Source organism: Canis lupus, chromosome 21, assembly GCF_048164855.1.
Source record: "Canis lupus baileyi chromosome 21, mCanLup2.hap1, whole genome shotgun sequence".
In the NCBI taxonomy this organism is placed as follows: Eukaryota; Metazoa; Chordata; class Mammalia; order Carnivora; family Canidae; genus Canis; species Canis lupus.
In genome coordinates, this window is record NC_132858.1 from 10556873 (window position 1) to 10571287 (window position 14415).

Consider the following 14415-nt stretch of genomic DNA (forward strand, 5'->3'; position numbering starts at 1 on the left):
ATGTGGAAGAGGCCAGCCCAGATTCTCCAGGGGCTGCCCGCCAGCCTCGCCCATCACTTCCAGGGCTGGGTCATGGCGCCCCAACCACCTCTTACCAAGGAGCAGAAAGAAGTTTCATTGTCCAGATGCTAGGGTGACCCCATGATCTGGTGGTGGCAGCAGAGCTGCAGCAGCCAGGCAGGGCAGTGCTCCATGTCAGCCCCAGGTGGCAGCTCCCTCTTCCCCGCCCCCCCGGGGCCTCCCTCGCCCCCAGCCCAGCCTGTGATCCCCGCTCAGTCTGGGAGCAGAGCCCCAACCCCGCACAGGGGTCTGTCCTCTTCCTCAGGGCAGAAGGTAATGTCAGGTGTCATCCACCTCTGGCAGAGCCCAGAAGAGTGCATGTTGGGGACGAGAGCTGGTCCCCGATGTCCCGCATCCCGGCCCCACCCACCTGGACGGAGACTGGCGTCGGGTATTTTTACTGAAGGAATTTATTGTTCGAGAACTAAGGTTGCTCACAGTTATTTGACAAGGGATACACTGGGTGGGGCTTGTTTGTTTCCGTGACGTCTGCGTGTGTCCCAAGTACAAAAGAGGAAGGCTGACAAGAGGTATTGCTCTCGGTGTCTTCTGCCTCTGGAGAACCCTCCCGCTTGTACCGCGTGGCTTATGCTGTTATAGGTGTTTAACTGTTTATGTGTTGAAATCCCAGCCTGTGGTGGGGGGGGTCAATGTAACAGAAGCAGTAAAAGCTGTCCACGACGGGAGGGAGGCAGGGGGGCGGGGGAAGAGACACCTAAAGCAAAGTGGACTCGTTACAGCGAAGGCATGCAATCAAAACCTGCCGTCCTGGCCCGCCGCCGCCCGGCGCCTCCTGAAGGCGCTCGCCACAGCACGGGTCTGGGCCAGCCTGGAGGGGCCGGGCCCACCAACACCAACAAGCAGAGGCTGGGGACAGGGACGAAGGGAGGCGGCCACGGCCCACGACCTCGCTGCGTACAGAGAACACACACGGCGGAGGATGCCGCCAACTTTCTTTTTTCCTTTTATCCCCCCATTTTTTTTTTTTTCCTTTTTGTCATTTTAGTAAAAAACCCTGCGGTGCCTCTGCTGTCCTGTGCGTGGGAGCCAGCTCAGGGCCCTCCTCCTGCCCCGGCGCTCAGACACAGACCTGGGATGGTCCCCAGCCTGGGCCTGCAGGGGGCCCGGGCGGTGCCATCGAGCCCAGGGACAGCGCCCTGCCTGCCCCCACCCCCCGGGGCTGGAGTCGCTTCTACACAGCGACGGGACAGAGCCAACCGCGCCGTTCTTTAAATATATATATGTGTATGTATATAGAAAGAACCAAGAGCAAAGAACTGAACACAAAACCTAGCCCTGCCCCAGCGGCCCCCCCACCCCCACACCCTGTTCCAAAAACAACCAAGAAAAAAAAGTTTATAAAAATATCTTGCAGGAATTCTTTAAAGTTTACAGTAGCTTGCCGGTGCCCCCGCTGCCCCCGCTGCCCCGGCGCTCCGACGGCTCCGTCCTCCGGGCGCCTCGGCCCTGACCCCACCCTGCCCCAGACACACGGACACACAGACAGACGGCAGGACGGCGCTGCTGCTGCCCCTTCCCTGAACAGAGAAGTGAAGAAACTCAATAAGTTAAAACAGCAAATAAATAATACTGGTCTCGGCCAGCCCTGGCGCAGGCAGGCGGCTCCGGGCCTCCAGGGACAGCGTCCGCCCGGCCGGGAAGGGCCGCCAAGCGCGAGAGCAGCGGAGGGGACGGGACCTGGGAGCGACCCTGGGGCCGAGGGGGCGGGGGAGGGGGAGGGCGGGGGAGGGCGGACGCTAGCGAGCGGCGGGAGGGGAGGAGCCGCGCCGGGGCGGCGACCTCGGCTGCTCCGCGCTCCGCGGCCCTGCCCAGGGGGTCCCCGCGCGTCGGGGCCGCCCGCGGGCCGGGGGGCGGGGCCTGGCGCGGGGGCGGGGCCTGCGGGGGGCGTGGCCTGCGCGGGGCGGGGCGCGGCGTGGATGGGCGGGGCCTGGCCGTGGGCAGCGGCGGTGGCAGCGGCGGCAGGAGACGAGGGAGGGCGGGTCCGCGGCAGCTGCCTTCGGTCAGCCGGTGTCCGGCGCGGAGCACAGAGGATGGCCTCGTGGAGGTGACATGTTAACTTTTCGGGATAATTCCTGGTATCAGAGCGGAAACAGTGACGTTGTCAGAGACAGGCAGAGAGAGAGACAGCAGGAGAAAGAGCGGCCCGGGCGCTGCCCCCGGTGCCCCCCTTCCTTTCCTCCCCGGCGGCGCCGCGGTCGGTCCACGCGGGCGGGCGGCCGGGGCCGGGGCCGGGGCCGGGGCGGGGCCGGGCCGGGGCGGGGCGGGGGCTAAGGCTGCTCGCGGCGGGCGGCGGGCGGCCCCGTCCTGGCCGCGTCCTGGGCCGTCGGGCGCTCGGCGTCCCCTCCAGGGCCGGGGCCAGCGGCCGCGGAGTCACCGAGGGGGCCGGGGGCGCTCCGCTTGGCGGGCGTGCTGGGGGCCTGGGCCGCCTGCCCGTTCTTCTCGTCTGAAAAAAGTTGTTTAATTACGTCAAAGAAGTTACTCAATGGGCTGCCTGGGTACACAGAACAGAAGACAAAAGAGAAAACAAGAAAAAAGAAAAGAAGAGAAAGAGGAAGGGGGTAAGGAGAGAGAAAGAGAACAAACGAATGAACGAAAGGGTGTCCACGCCAGGAAGGACACCCGGCGAGATGAGGTCAGAGCGGGCGTGGCAGGGGGGCAGGGGCAGCAAGCGGGCAGGCGGGTGGAGGACCCCTCCTCCCTCACCATCCTGGCCCCCCTCATCCGCCCGGGGCCTGGCCAGCTGGCCGGCCCCACTCTGGACCCCGAGGCGGCGAGTCCACCACCGCCACAAACCCTAGGGCTGAGCGGGACCCTGGGGCCCCAGGCTGGCGCCCTGCGTGCCCGTGGGGCCAGGGAGCCCTCTCTGGGCTGGGAAGGCTTGGAGCCCAGCCCCTGGCCAGCCCGGGCAGCACCGCATGGACACACAGGTCAGCAGCAGACAGACAGATGGACGGATGGGTGGACAGGCATGGAGGGCTTGGGTGTGGGAGGGCTGGAGGCAGGCAGCCAGCGTGGGAGCCCTGACCCCAGAGGGAACGTCCTGAGGGCGACAGGAAGGGGGCGGAAATGGCAAGACCACCCCCACCTAGGTGGGCCTATTCTCACTGTCCTGAGGCCTGTGCTCTGCTTTATTTCTGAAACCTGACTCCCCAGCCCAGAGCAGCGGGCAGGGGAGTGCATGCACAGCACCCCGCACCCCCTCCAGTGGACAGAAAGCCTTCCACCAGCCTCCTGTGCAAGACCTGGAGTCCACCCAGACCCCAGGCCAGAGCCCACACATGGGACCCTTGCTGGCCTCGGGGCACGGGGGCCCTTTACTGCTCTGAGCCTTGGGGTCCCTTCCTGGCCTGCCTGGACCCTAGGGCCAGGCCTGTGGCTGCCCTAGGGGTGGGTGACCGAGGCTGCTCCTGGCAGAGGTGAGGGACTAGATGGGCCCGAGTGCCCACATCTGGGCCCCGCGTGTACACAGGGACCCCAGGATAGCCCTAAGGGTGGCGGGGGCGGCACCCAGCCAGGAGCAGGCTGCAGGTGGGGGTGACAGGCTAGGGGTCCCAGGTGAGCGTGAGGGGTTCTTACCACATTTGGAAAGCCTCCCCGTCATCATTTCCATACAGTTAGTGGTGTCTGGAGCACAGAATGGAGAAAGGAGGGAGAGGGAGACGTGTGAACAAGTCTTCCCATGTGGATCCCTGGCCAGGCGCTGCCCTCAGCCTCTGGCCAGGCCCTGGGGGGGGGGGGGGGCAGAGCCAGGCGGGGGGCGTGGCCATAGCCAAGTAGGGGGTTTGCTGGGGCCAGTAGAACAGAGGGAAAGGACAAGGTGGGGAGGGGTGGAGCCCAGAACAGGGTAGGCCCCAGGTGGGGCCCACGTGGGGTGGAGCTAGGGGGTGGATCCTGGGGTGCCCGAGTGGGGGCCTCTTCTGCTGTAACCAGAGCCTGAGGACAGGATGTGGCCTGCCCCTTGGTGCCCTGGGCCTGCCTGGCCCTCCGTCCCCTCTGTCCTGCCCTGGGCCCAGGATGCCGGCTCCAGAGCTGAGAAGCCCAGGGCTCTGGCTAGGGTCTGTTCTAGCCACCTACACATCCTCACTGCCACTCTGCAGCTCAGGCAGCTGCGTGGTCCCATCTGCCCCTCCACTTATGTTGGCACCGCCTTCCCTGACCCTCTCCCACCTTCTGCTGGGCCTGGGAGTGTTGGTGCTGGGCGGGACCCACGCTGGGTGGGATGTGACCTCTCAGCCTCCCGTCCCTGTTGGAGTGACCACCAGGTCTCTCACCCTGGTAGCTGAGGGGCCCCGGCATCTGCCCCCTTGCTCACGGTGGCTCTAGGACTGAGCTCGCCAGCCAAGAGTTTGGGAGCGGGAGGGAGGGTGCTGGGAAAGGCTAGGGCTCAGGGAGACCCATCAGAAGGCCTGGAGGCCAGGGCATGGACTGGGGTCCTGGCTTAGGCTCTCCAGGTCCAAGGCCCCCTGAACAAGGGCAGGGGAATGGGCTTGGGCCCCAGAGTGGGTACCCAAGAATTTCCAGGGACAGGGGTTTGCGCACAGGGCTAAAAGAGACCCCAGCTTTGGGACGGGGACAGGACTGGGGATGGAACCCGGGGGAATGGGTGGAGTCCACCTTGCTCAGTGCTGTGCCTGGGACTTGGCACGAGGGCCACCTACTAACGGGCAGAATGACCCCTCCTAGATTACTGTCCACAGCCCAGCCGGGAGCTGAGGGACTGTGGCCCCTGGACAGTGGCTGCAGGCCTGGGCATCCTCTGGGCAGCACAGCAGGCCCTGGCCTTTGCTCACCTCCCTGGACAAGCTCTGTCCTTCCCTGGCCTCAGTTTCCCTCTGTCAGCACTGCTCTGCTCGAAGACAGAGGCCTTGAAGGCTCAGGGAGCCAGAGGCACCCGAGCCCCACCCCTGCTCACGCCCAACTCCCCACCTGCAATGCCAGCCTGGCTCCCAGGGCCAGGATGCTGGGGTCAGCCCAGTCCTGACCTGCCCAGGAGGTGACAAGGCACATGTTGGGGTAGGAAAGGGTGACACACACAATGGAATGAGGATGGCAGGGGTGGGGGGACAGGTGGGGGACAGGTCTGGCCTCTTGGACCCCACCAGGCTGGAGGAAGGGCCCCAAGACTCCAGCCAACTGACAGGGGTTATTCAGAGAGCCAGGGCTTGGGCTGGATGACGTGCTCCCCGGACCCCAAATCCTGACACGGACCTCAGGGCAAGCCGTGCCTTACCGCCATCCTGACAGCAGTCACACACCCTCGCTAAGGGACGGTGGTGTGTGCACATGCCCGTCCTGCCTGGACACAGGCTGACCCGCCCCCACAGTGGGCACGGAGCCCACTCCCCACCAGATGCTGAGCTCTTGGACTCCCGGCCTCTCTAGGCCTGGGCAGTCCCAGTCCTGTGTGACCCCCCCCCCCATAGGCCCGGCTGGGGAGCCCCTCCTCTGACTGAGGACTCAGGCCTGTTATGGGTAAGGCAGGCGGCCCATAGCCCTGCCACGTGTTGGCTGGTGTGGACACGAGGCTGTGGGCCTCGTGGGGTGCTGCTGGGGGAGCCCCGAGGGAGGTGGGCTCCCAGGCAGGGCCTGGGCCACTGCCCTCCTGGAGCCTGCTCTCGCCGGCCTGAGGCCAGGCTGCCCATGTCTGGCTGCTCGGCCTGGGTGCTGGGCCTGTGCGGCCTGTCCAGGGCCGGGAGCTGGCCGCCGCACGTTTGAGTGGGGGGCCGGTCCGGCACTTGCCAGAGGCCCTGCCCGAAGCCCCCTCCCTGCCCCTGCGGCGGGGCCGGATACCTTACCTGCCAGCGTCAGAGGCTACTCTCGTAGCTGGTGGCCACCTTCTGGCCCTTAAGCCCAGCACCCCAGCTCAGTCCTGGCGCTGGTGGGGGGGGTTCTACGGTGGACAAGAGGCGCCTTTCAGTGTGGTGTGCTGGGCCCTACCTCCCTGGGTGTGCAGAGATGGGCTGGCCCACTGCGCCAGGAGGCCCTGCCCCCCTGGGGGCAGGGAGGTGGGCACGTCGGAGGGGCCACACCCCTGCTCACCAGCCCGCGGGGCGGCCTGAGCTGAGCCCCCGCCTCACCTGACAAATGCTGGGCGGAGGGCTGGTCGTGTGTGCTCAGTAGCTGGGTCTGAATGGTCTCCACGACCCTCTTGAAGCGGCGGCTGGGGCCTGGGGGAGACAAGGGGTCATGCCTGGGACGGAGCTAGCCCGGAGCCCACGCCCTGGGCCTGTGCCTCACCTGACAGGAGCGTGAACGTGACGGAATAGATGCCATTCTCCTTCTGTGCCGCTCCGCCCTCGGTGTAGGTGATGTCCACCTGGAACTTCACGGGCTTCTGGAACACTGCCGGGCCCCCCGTCGCCTTGTACTCCGCCCGGAAGCTTGTCTGGGAGATGACGCTGTGGCTGAGGCTGGGGATCTGTGGAGTGATGGATGGCGTGAGTGTGCTGGGCACCGGCCGGCCCCCACGCCCCCCTGCCAGCCAGACGCCTCTGCCCCTCAGCTAGCGCGCAGGTTGGGACATGAGAGGCAGGCACGAGGAGGTCCCAAGGTGCAGCAGCTGGGACCCGAGTGACAGCCCCTCCTCTCCCCCCAAGGCTGGGGCCACACGGCCACCGATGAGGGCATCCCCCCACTGCTCTGTGGGCTTAGAAGGGCACCTCTCCCAGTGCCGGAAGCAAGGGAAAATGTCCCGGAGACAGGAGGCAGTGTTGCCCTAGAGGGGTCAGCCTAGGGCAGGGCTTGGTGGCACAGGGGTGCACTGCTGGCCTTGGGGTCAGAACCTCATGAGGGATGAGGGTAAGCCCCATTCCCCCTCCCCTGTGAGCTGCCCGTGCCTTAGTGAGCTCTCACCGCCCACCCCACCATGCCCCAAGTTCATCCCCATCCCTGGTGCTCCCGTCCCCCATGGCCCAGCCCCACTTGCTTGTGCACACCTGTCCCCGCCCTGGACACGCCAGCTCCCACAGCCAGAGGGGCTGCCCAGAACGGAGCTGGCCTCCCTCCCCAGGGTCCGCATGTGATGTGCGTCCCCGGACGGGTGGGAGGCTCACCGACAGGAAGGCGTGAACGATGTCAGCTTTGATGGAGCTCAGGGGCTTGTCCTTGATCACCACGAAGATCTGCTCCTCCTTCTCCAGGTTGATGAAGTTCCCAAACCAGGACTTCTTGGCAAGCCTGGGGGCGGGCGGTGGGGGCAGAGGGCAGCTCGCATCAGGGTCTTCTCACTGTCCGCTTCCCCTCCTGGCTCCTCACCCCCCACCTGACCCCCCAGCCTTAATGCTAATAACCCCACAGTCTTACCTGGCTCCTCCTCCCATGCCTGCCTGGGTCTGGGCAGTGCCCACCACAACCCACCAGAAAGGAAACCAGGGCACACCCTGACCCCAGCCTGACTCCAGCCTGTTCCAGCCACCAAGTTTTGGGGGAATTTGCTCTGTAGCCATCCTGTAGCAGCCTGGAGAAGGTACCCCCTGCCCTGGGGCTGCATGGGGAGCGGGGGTCAGGGCTGGCAGGGAAACTCTGCATCCACATGGACGAATGGGCAGGAGACACTACGTGGACAGTAGGGCCTGGGGGCCAGAATGCTACGTGCCCCCTACCACCCGGTAGGTCAGCTTGGCTCCCCCTGCCCCCACCCTCTGTCCTCAAGGACCAGGGGTTGCCCGGCCACCTGCTGCCCAGCCCGGTCACCCTGGGACAGGAAGGCTGCTTCAAAGCCAGGTGTTGTGCAGGGTGGGATGGGGCACATCCTCCTGCTTGCGTTGGGGGCTTCCCTTCCCATCCTGTCGACCGTCTGCCCTTGATTCTCTGTCCAGCGTCTGCATCCCCCCTGCCCCCGCAGCGCACCCCAGGGTCGGCACCCGCCCTTCTGCTGGCCCCATGATCCTGCCTCCGGCATTTGCGCCTGCGCAGGTCCCTCTGTGGGTTGTGGACAGGGCCAGGACTTGTTTCTAGGCGGAACTGAGCGACAGATGTCCCCTCTAAGAATGTGTGACTCAAGGCTGGGTCTCCTGCTTGCTAGCAAGTCTCCACTGCATGGTGACGAAGCCAGCTGATGTGGCGGAGAGGCCCTCAGTCCAGCAGCCCACAGAACCTGAATCACGTCCATGACCGTGGGAGTGTGGCCGCAGGTCCTGCCCCAGCTGAGCCTGGAGGGAACCATGGCCCCCCGACAGCCTAAAGTGGAGGGCCCAGCTGGCCAATTGGGGCCTGACCCACAGCACCTGAGACAAGGAGCATGTGGTGCTTAAGCCGCTGGGCTTGGAGCAGTTCGCCACGTGGCAGTGCGAACGGGCCCGATGGCCACCTGGTAGCCCCGAGGATGGGAGGCACCCACTGAGACTGTGAGGCACAGGCAGGGCCCTGGCCCTGCATCTCACTCTGGCATCAGCGCTGCAGGGCGAGCAGTAGGGGCTGATTCTCAGGCACTTTTCAGTGGTTTTCCTGACCACGTGATCTCCCCTTGTCCTACCATTTCCAGAGCGGCCTGGGATCCTGCCCGAACAGCAGCACAGAAGTGAAGATAGGGAGGCACATCCAGCTGGCCCCCCTGTCCCCTCAGTCACCAGCCTCTTCTGCCTCCTTTTCCACATCGTGCCATCCTGCCATCCATCCACTGTGGGTCTGGCACTCTCGAGGGTGGGCTCCTGCCCTGGCTGTGTCCTGCCATGTCCCAGGCCCACCCTGGCCCTGCAGCCCAGCAGCCCAGCAGCCCAGCAAGTACATGGAGAGGCAAATCCAGAACCTGCATCTGGGGCTTCTTCTCCTCCCTTGATGAAGAGACTAGAATAACACTGAAATGTGACTTGTTTGTAGTCTGGGAGCCACCGGCTTGGCATCTGGCATCATTAACAGTCCTGTGCCTGGAAGAAGCCTGATGGAGCCAGAGAGGCAGTGCTGGCTGGTGTCTTGTGTCATCTGGGCCATCCAGTCAGTGGCTGGCTGCCACTTCTTAAATGTGGTAGCCAGGTGTCTCCGAGGAAAGCAGACCATGCTCCCTGCTGTGGTCGGCCTTGTCCAAGCAGGTGAAAGCCTCAGGGGCAAAGGCTGCCGCTTCCCCAAGCTTCACACTCAGGGCTGTGATTTCACCCAAACCAGATCTCCACCTGCCGAACCTATGGTCCCAGACCTGCCAGCCCCCACAATCACATGAGCCAGTTCCTATAAATACCAGCCCCATGCGGGCACACTCGTACACATGCACCCCACCGAGTGCTTCCCTGAGAACCCTGATGGTCACACTGTGGATAAGCATGTCCTCTGCAGCAGGTGGTACTGGGGCGCTAACCACGCCGGGCCTCCTGGGCTACTGCACACCTGCTCCGTCCCCACTGGTCACACCTGCCAGGTGATGGATGTGGCTGGACCCCCAGTTGGGGGCTAAGCCTCCAGAGGAGGGGAGGCTGCAGACCACCTGCAGGGCTGTGAGTGCTGTGACAGCAGCAGGACGTTTCGGCTGAGGGGCACTAACCCTGGGATGGGAGTCCCTAACCCGCACGTGCACGTCCCCAGGCCTCGCACAAAGCACACCACGTGGTAGCTCCTGCTCAGTTGCGGAGACAGCGGCCTTTGAGTAGACTTCCTGTGCCCCTCGCCGGCCCCGCCCCGTGGCTGCAGTGCATTTCTTGTTCCTGCATCATCCTCTGCCAGGAGAGTGGGGGTGGGATGGCTCCAGGGTCTCCGCCCTAGTCCAGACCCGCTGTGGGCTGGGGTGTAGCTCTGCTTGCCCATCACCTCCCATGGGTTCTGCTCCTTCCTCTTGGCGGCAGTCAGCTGAGAACTCAGTCTGCTCCTGGCCTTGAATGATGCCACCCTCCCCTGGCACAGTTCCCAGCAGGCTATTCTATGGCTTTCCATCCTCCTCGGCCAGCGGGGACATGTTTCGCCTTGAGACCCTCCATCCCTATGAGCCCCCACATTTCTGGCTGCATGCAGGCTCTGTTCTGCCCTTGGGCAGCCCCGGTCAGCTCCACCCAGTGCGCCCCTCCTTGGTGGATGCCACCTGTAGGCTAGTCCTTTGCAGACTCCCTGTGCCAACACAGCCTGGGCTGAGCCCATGTCCAGAGAAGCGTGAGCCCATCTGACCACAAGTGCTTGGGCTCGGGTCCGCCAGCTTCCCCAGCCTGGGGGCCGGGGCTTTCAGCAGCTGTATCAGTCCCTTCAAGGTGCAGGGGGGTCGTCCCTTGCCTCCAGCTGGCCCCAGGCTGTGGCTTCTGAGGGAAGCCGGGACAGGTCAGGTCTCTTGGCACCGCAGGCCCTGCTCCCCAGCCTGGTGCTAAAGAGGAGGTGTCCTAGGCAGCAGGTGGAGGGGGGCCTGGGGCAAGCACAGAGTCCCAGGGAGAAGAGGAGGAGGACCTGGAGGCATGCGGGTGCTTCACCCAGAAGCCCTTGGCACCCTGGCCAGCCATGGGGAGGGTCCAGCATGAGCTTCCCCTATACATTCGGACCTGGGCAGCAGGGCAGAGCTGGGCTCACACTCAACCGTGGGCAGCAGTCACTTACTCTGGAGACGACTCCGGAGTCAAGTTGGACATCTCCTCGGGTGTTGGAACTGTGCACACAGGAAGGACAGGGAGAGAAGGTGTGACCCCTCTGCCCTGCGCTCACCAGAGTCCCCCTACGCCGTGGCCTGGGGCCTACGGAGCTGCCCCACGTGCTCCTGGCCCCCGCTGGAGCGTAGGGCCCCGAGGCCATCCCAGCCTCCAGTGCTGTAGTCAGGCGATGCCTTCTGGCCTCCAGCTGGCCCTGCTGGCCCCTGACAGATGGCACTGGCCCCCTCTGCCCACCCATCGGCTGGGCTGTAGGCTTGGACAGCCTGGCTGTGCCCACGGGCCCTCGGCACCCAGCCCACAGCAGCAGGCTGCCCACCGCTCCCCTGTCCCGTGGGCTTCCTGATGACTCGCACCCGCCCATCAGCTGGCCGTCCTCCTGGGGCGCAGGTCTCAAGTGGCCTCTGGGCTAAAGAGAAGCACAGGAGCTGGGAGGGGTCCCGAGGCCACACCTGCCCAAGTGGGCATACCTGGGGGTGAGCGGACATCTGGAGGTACTCCCTGAGCCTGTGCTGGCCTAGAGGTGCTGGTGGGAAGTGAACCAGCCCAGTGGAGAGGGGGTGGCCCCTGTCACCCGCCACCCCTGTGCCCAGGCTGGCAGTCTTAAACTACAGCCCCTCTGCTTCCACTTACCCTGTAGTTTCCGGCGGTGGAAGCGGGGTGACCCCAGGAAACTGTTCTTGATGGAGTTCAGCCGCGTCCTCCAGGGCACCCCTCCGACGCTGGGGCTGGATGGTGGCGTGGGGTTGGGCGTGCCTGCCGGGCTCTCCTTGGGCGTGTGCACGGGCGTCCCCTTAGGGGTGGGGAGGGGACTACCCCTTGGAGAGGGGTGAGGGGTCACCTGTATGGTGGGGACAGATTTGGTGTTGGGTTCAGTCCCGGCGGCCGGGAGCCGGGTGGGGGCCGGCATGGTCGGCGGGCCTGGGGGCAGGGCCAGCTGGGGGCCTAGGCCCCCCGGGACAGGGGGTCGGGCCTGGGTGCCGGCCGGGAGTGGGTTAGACTTGGTGCCCTGCAGCGGCTTGTCGGTCAGCTTGGCCTTGCTCGGCAAGGTCTGGGTCTTGGGGTTGGGCCGCGAGGCGGCCTGTGGAGGGAGGATGTGTCCGGGCCGAGGAGCGCTCCGACAAGGTTCCAGCTCCACGGAGGTGGCCAGGGGGCAGGCCACGAAGGGGGTCTCAGAGGGCGGGGGGGGCAGGGCAAACTTTCTAACAGGCTACAGGGCAGGCAGCAGAGTGCGAGGGGTCCCGAGAGCAGCCATGCGAGCGCCCCCCCCCCCCCCGCATGCACACACAGCGCCACCAGGACCAGAAAGACACGTTCAAGCAGGACCCCAAGGCAGGACCAGCGGGGACAGGCAGGCATGGGGGTGGGAGCGTTCGCCAGAAAAGAAAACAAATAACACAGGAGAAAACAAACGAAACGAAACAAAAAACAAAACAAAAAGAACGTGCAGTTAGCCAGAGCAGCAGCACCCACGCGGGCGGCCCCAGCAGCGGGGGTGGGGGCACGGGCCCAGCCCCGGGGCCGGGGGGGCCTGCTTCCCGGGCTCTGGGAGCCTCCCCTACCCCCCCGTACACGCAGGCCTCTCGGAGCTGGGGGCGGGGCGGGGGCTCACCCGGGGGCTGCTCAGCGGGCTGGTGGACAGGCCGGAGGAGGCGCCACTGATGGACCTGGACCTGCAGACACAGGTGTGGAGCGGGTCAGCTGGGGGGGCCGCGGCTCTCGGCTTCTCTCCCCCAGGCGGGCCCTCCAAAAGGCCGGGAGCCCTGGCCTCAAGCCTGAGGCAGCCCCGGCCTCTGCAAGCCTGGCCATGCCCCAAGGCCCCTGTGGGGTGGCTGGCTGCCTGCCTCGGGGCTCCTCTCCTGTAAGCGGGAGCTGCCCCGAATCCAAGGCCCAGGCTGGCACCCGGGGGCCCTCAGCAAGGATCTGTCAGGGGCTTGGATGGACAGAGGGATGAGGAGACAGGCACTTCCTGGGAGCTGAATCCAGCCCCGTGCCAGGTCCTCTCCCCAGGCCCCGGTGCCCTGAGCCCAGCCAGGAACCCCAAGGCTGAAGTGTCACAGGCCCCTGTGCTTGATCCTAGCATGTGGGCTACTGAGTGGGCACTAGCCCAGCCCTGCCCTGCCCACGGCCCACCTGCCCGGCCCAGACCAGCCCACAGCACGCCAGCCCAGAGCCCTCCTCGCTGGCACCACGAGGGCCTGGGCAACGCAAGGCTGGGGTGAGCCCTGGCTGGGACCACGAGCCTTGTCCACCAGTGGCCTCACTTGGCCCGCAGACCTGGCACCCTGCGGGCAGGGGCCTCACTCCACCACACCACACAGCCTCAGGGAAGGCCCGCCGTGCTTGCTCAGCCCTGGGCATTGGCACCTGCTGCCCTTCGAGGAAGGAAACGGGGGTGGAGGTCGGGTGAGGTAGCCACAGGAGAGAAGAGGAGAAGAGTGAAGGCCCGCCCCCACCAGTCAGCCCACCCGCCCGCACCTCAGCCCAGCCCCTGGGCCTCAGGGAGGAGCTGAGCCCACTCTGCCCAGGACCCCGGCATTTGTGGGCGGGGGCCCCATGGCAATGACCCTACGACTCTTCCACCTCACAGCCACAGAGCCAGGGGGCGACGCTGACCTTCCCCCAGCCCCCTACAGCCCAGCTGGCCCACGGCCAGGACGGTGCCAGTGCCAGGCCTTGGTCCAAAGCTTTCGGAAGTTGGGAAGCGAGTGGGGGCCGTTGGTTCTGGCTGGTGCCCACCCCCAGCGGCCACAGGCCAGCAGGGCAGCAGCTGAGAGTGAGGCCCAGCGCCCGGGGCCTGCCTGCCACTGAGCCAGCCATGCACTCGTCCCTTGGCACAAGGAAACCAGAAAAGAAGCAGCGGAAGGAAGAGGGGTGGGGGCTGCCTCCATGCCGGCCGGTCTAACCAGGCGGCACCTGCCTGAGACAGAAAGGATGGGGCCGGCACGCAGAGCAGCCAGGGCGGGGTGACAGGTGGGCAGCAAGAGGCCAGCGGTGAGCAGGCAGGAGCACAGGAAGGTACGGGAGCAGTGGGGAGGGTAACAGGGGTGAGGCCCGACCACTGTCGCCCATGGGCAGCGGGCCCTGCAGGGGCAGGGCTGGGGGTTCAGGACCGCCGGGCCCCATGCAGAGACCCCTGCGACTGTCATGCCTCCTACCACTGCCCTGGGGTGCCACTTCCACTCTGGCCCCTGTGGACAGCAGGGCATGACCCCAGGGCCCTGGGGCAGCACAGAACAGGGGAGGGGAGGCTCACTGGGGCCACGCAGAAGGGGCCTCACAGCCTGTAGACCCTCAGGGGTCCCCAGGCAGGGAGAGCACAGTGGGTCTCCCCACCCTGGTCAGGCTGGCCACCGGCCTCGCCCCCGCAGCCCACGCCTCCTCAGGGCCACGGGCCCGCCTGGCCCAGGCCCTTCCCCAGCTCACTGGAGGGCTCCCTCGCCACAGCTGCGAGGGCCAGATGCACCTCAGGCCCAGCCCTGCCACCAGGCCCAGCGTTGTCCTTGGGGCTGGGGGGCGGGGGATGGGTGGGCAGGGTGTATACCTGTCTTCTTTGCTGAATTGGGGGTGGGCTTCAGCGATATCCAGGCTTTTACTGAACATTGCTTTACTACAGCAGGAACAAAGCGAGAAAACAGAGTTACTGACGCAGCCCCACCAGGCGGCCCGGGAGGCCGGACCTCCACACAGCTCCACGCAAGCTGGGCAGGGCCCACCTGGAGCCAGGCCGGGCACACGGGCAGGAGGGGAGGTCAGGCAGGAGAGCGCCAGGGCCACAGCGCAC

General features: G+C 65.8%; 1 protein-coding gene and 1 long non-coding RNA gene across 17 annotated transcripts in view; one reads left to right on the forward strand and one right to left on the reverse strand.

Annotated features, from left to right (window-relative positions):
* Nucleotides 1–452: 452 nt before the first annotated feature.
* The window catches only part of BRSK2 (BR serine/threonine kinase 2), a 61374-nt gene continuing 47411 nt past the window's right edge, over nucleotides 453–14415 (reverse strand). For 3 of the 16 annotated variants that reach the window (XM_072790451.1, XM_072790455.1, XM_072790460.1), the window contains exons 13-21: nucleotides 14176–14241; nucleotides 12244–12304; nucleotides 11265–11472; nucleotides 10585–10633; nucleotides 7134–7257; nucleotides 6319–6499; nucleotides 6159–6248; nucleotides 3658–3705; nucleotides 2334–2572 (exon numbers count right to left, since the gene is read on the reverse strand). In XM_072790451.1, the coding sequence (XP_072646552.1) occupies nucleotides 2349–2572; nucleotides 3658–3705; nucleotides 6159–6248; nucleotides 6319–6499; nucleotides 7134–7257; nucleotides 10585–10633; nucleotides 11265–11472; nucleotides 12244–12304; nucleotides 14176–14241 (1051 nt within the window). In that variant the 3' untranslated portion in view covers nucleotides 2334–2348. Of the gene's footprint in view, nucleotides 2154–2333; nucleotides 2573–3657; nucleotides 3706–5876; nucleotides 5972–6158; nucleotides 6249–6318; nucleotides 6500–7133; nucleotides 7258–10584; nucleotides 10634–11264; nucleotides 11473–12243; nucleotides 12305–14175; nucleotides 14242–14415 lie in introns of those variants that run through there. The other 13 variants (XR_012013787.1, XR_012013786.1, XR_012013788.1 and 10 more) reach the window with 13 other exon arrangements.
* On the forward strand, nucleotides 1991–9277 carry LOC140612644 (uncharacterized). The gene is made up of 4 exons (XR_012013790.1): nucleotides 1991–2125; nucleotides 6387–6518; nucleotides 7091–7220; nucleotides 8564–9277. It is a non-coding gene; the product is annotated as an uncharacterized lncRNA (long non-coding RNA).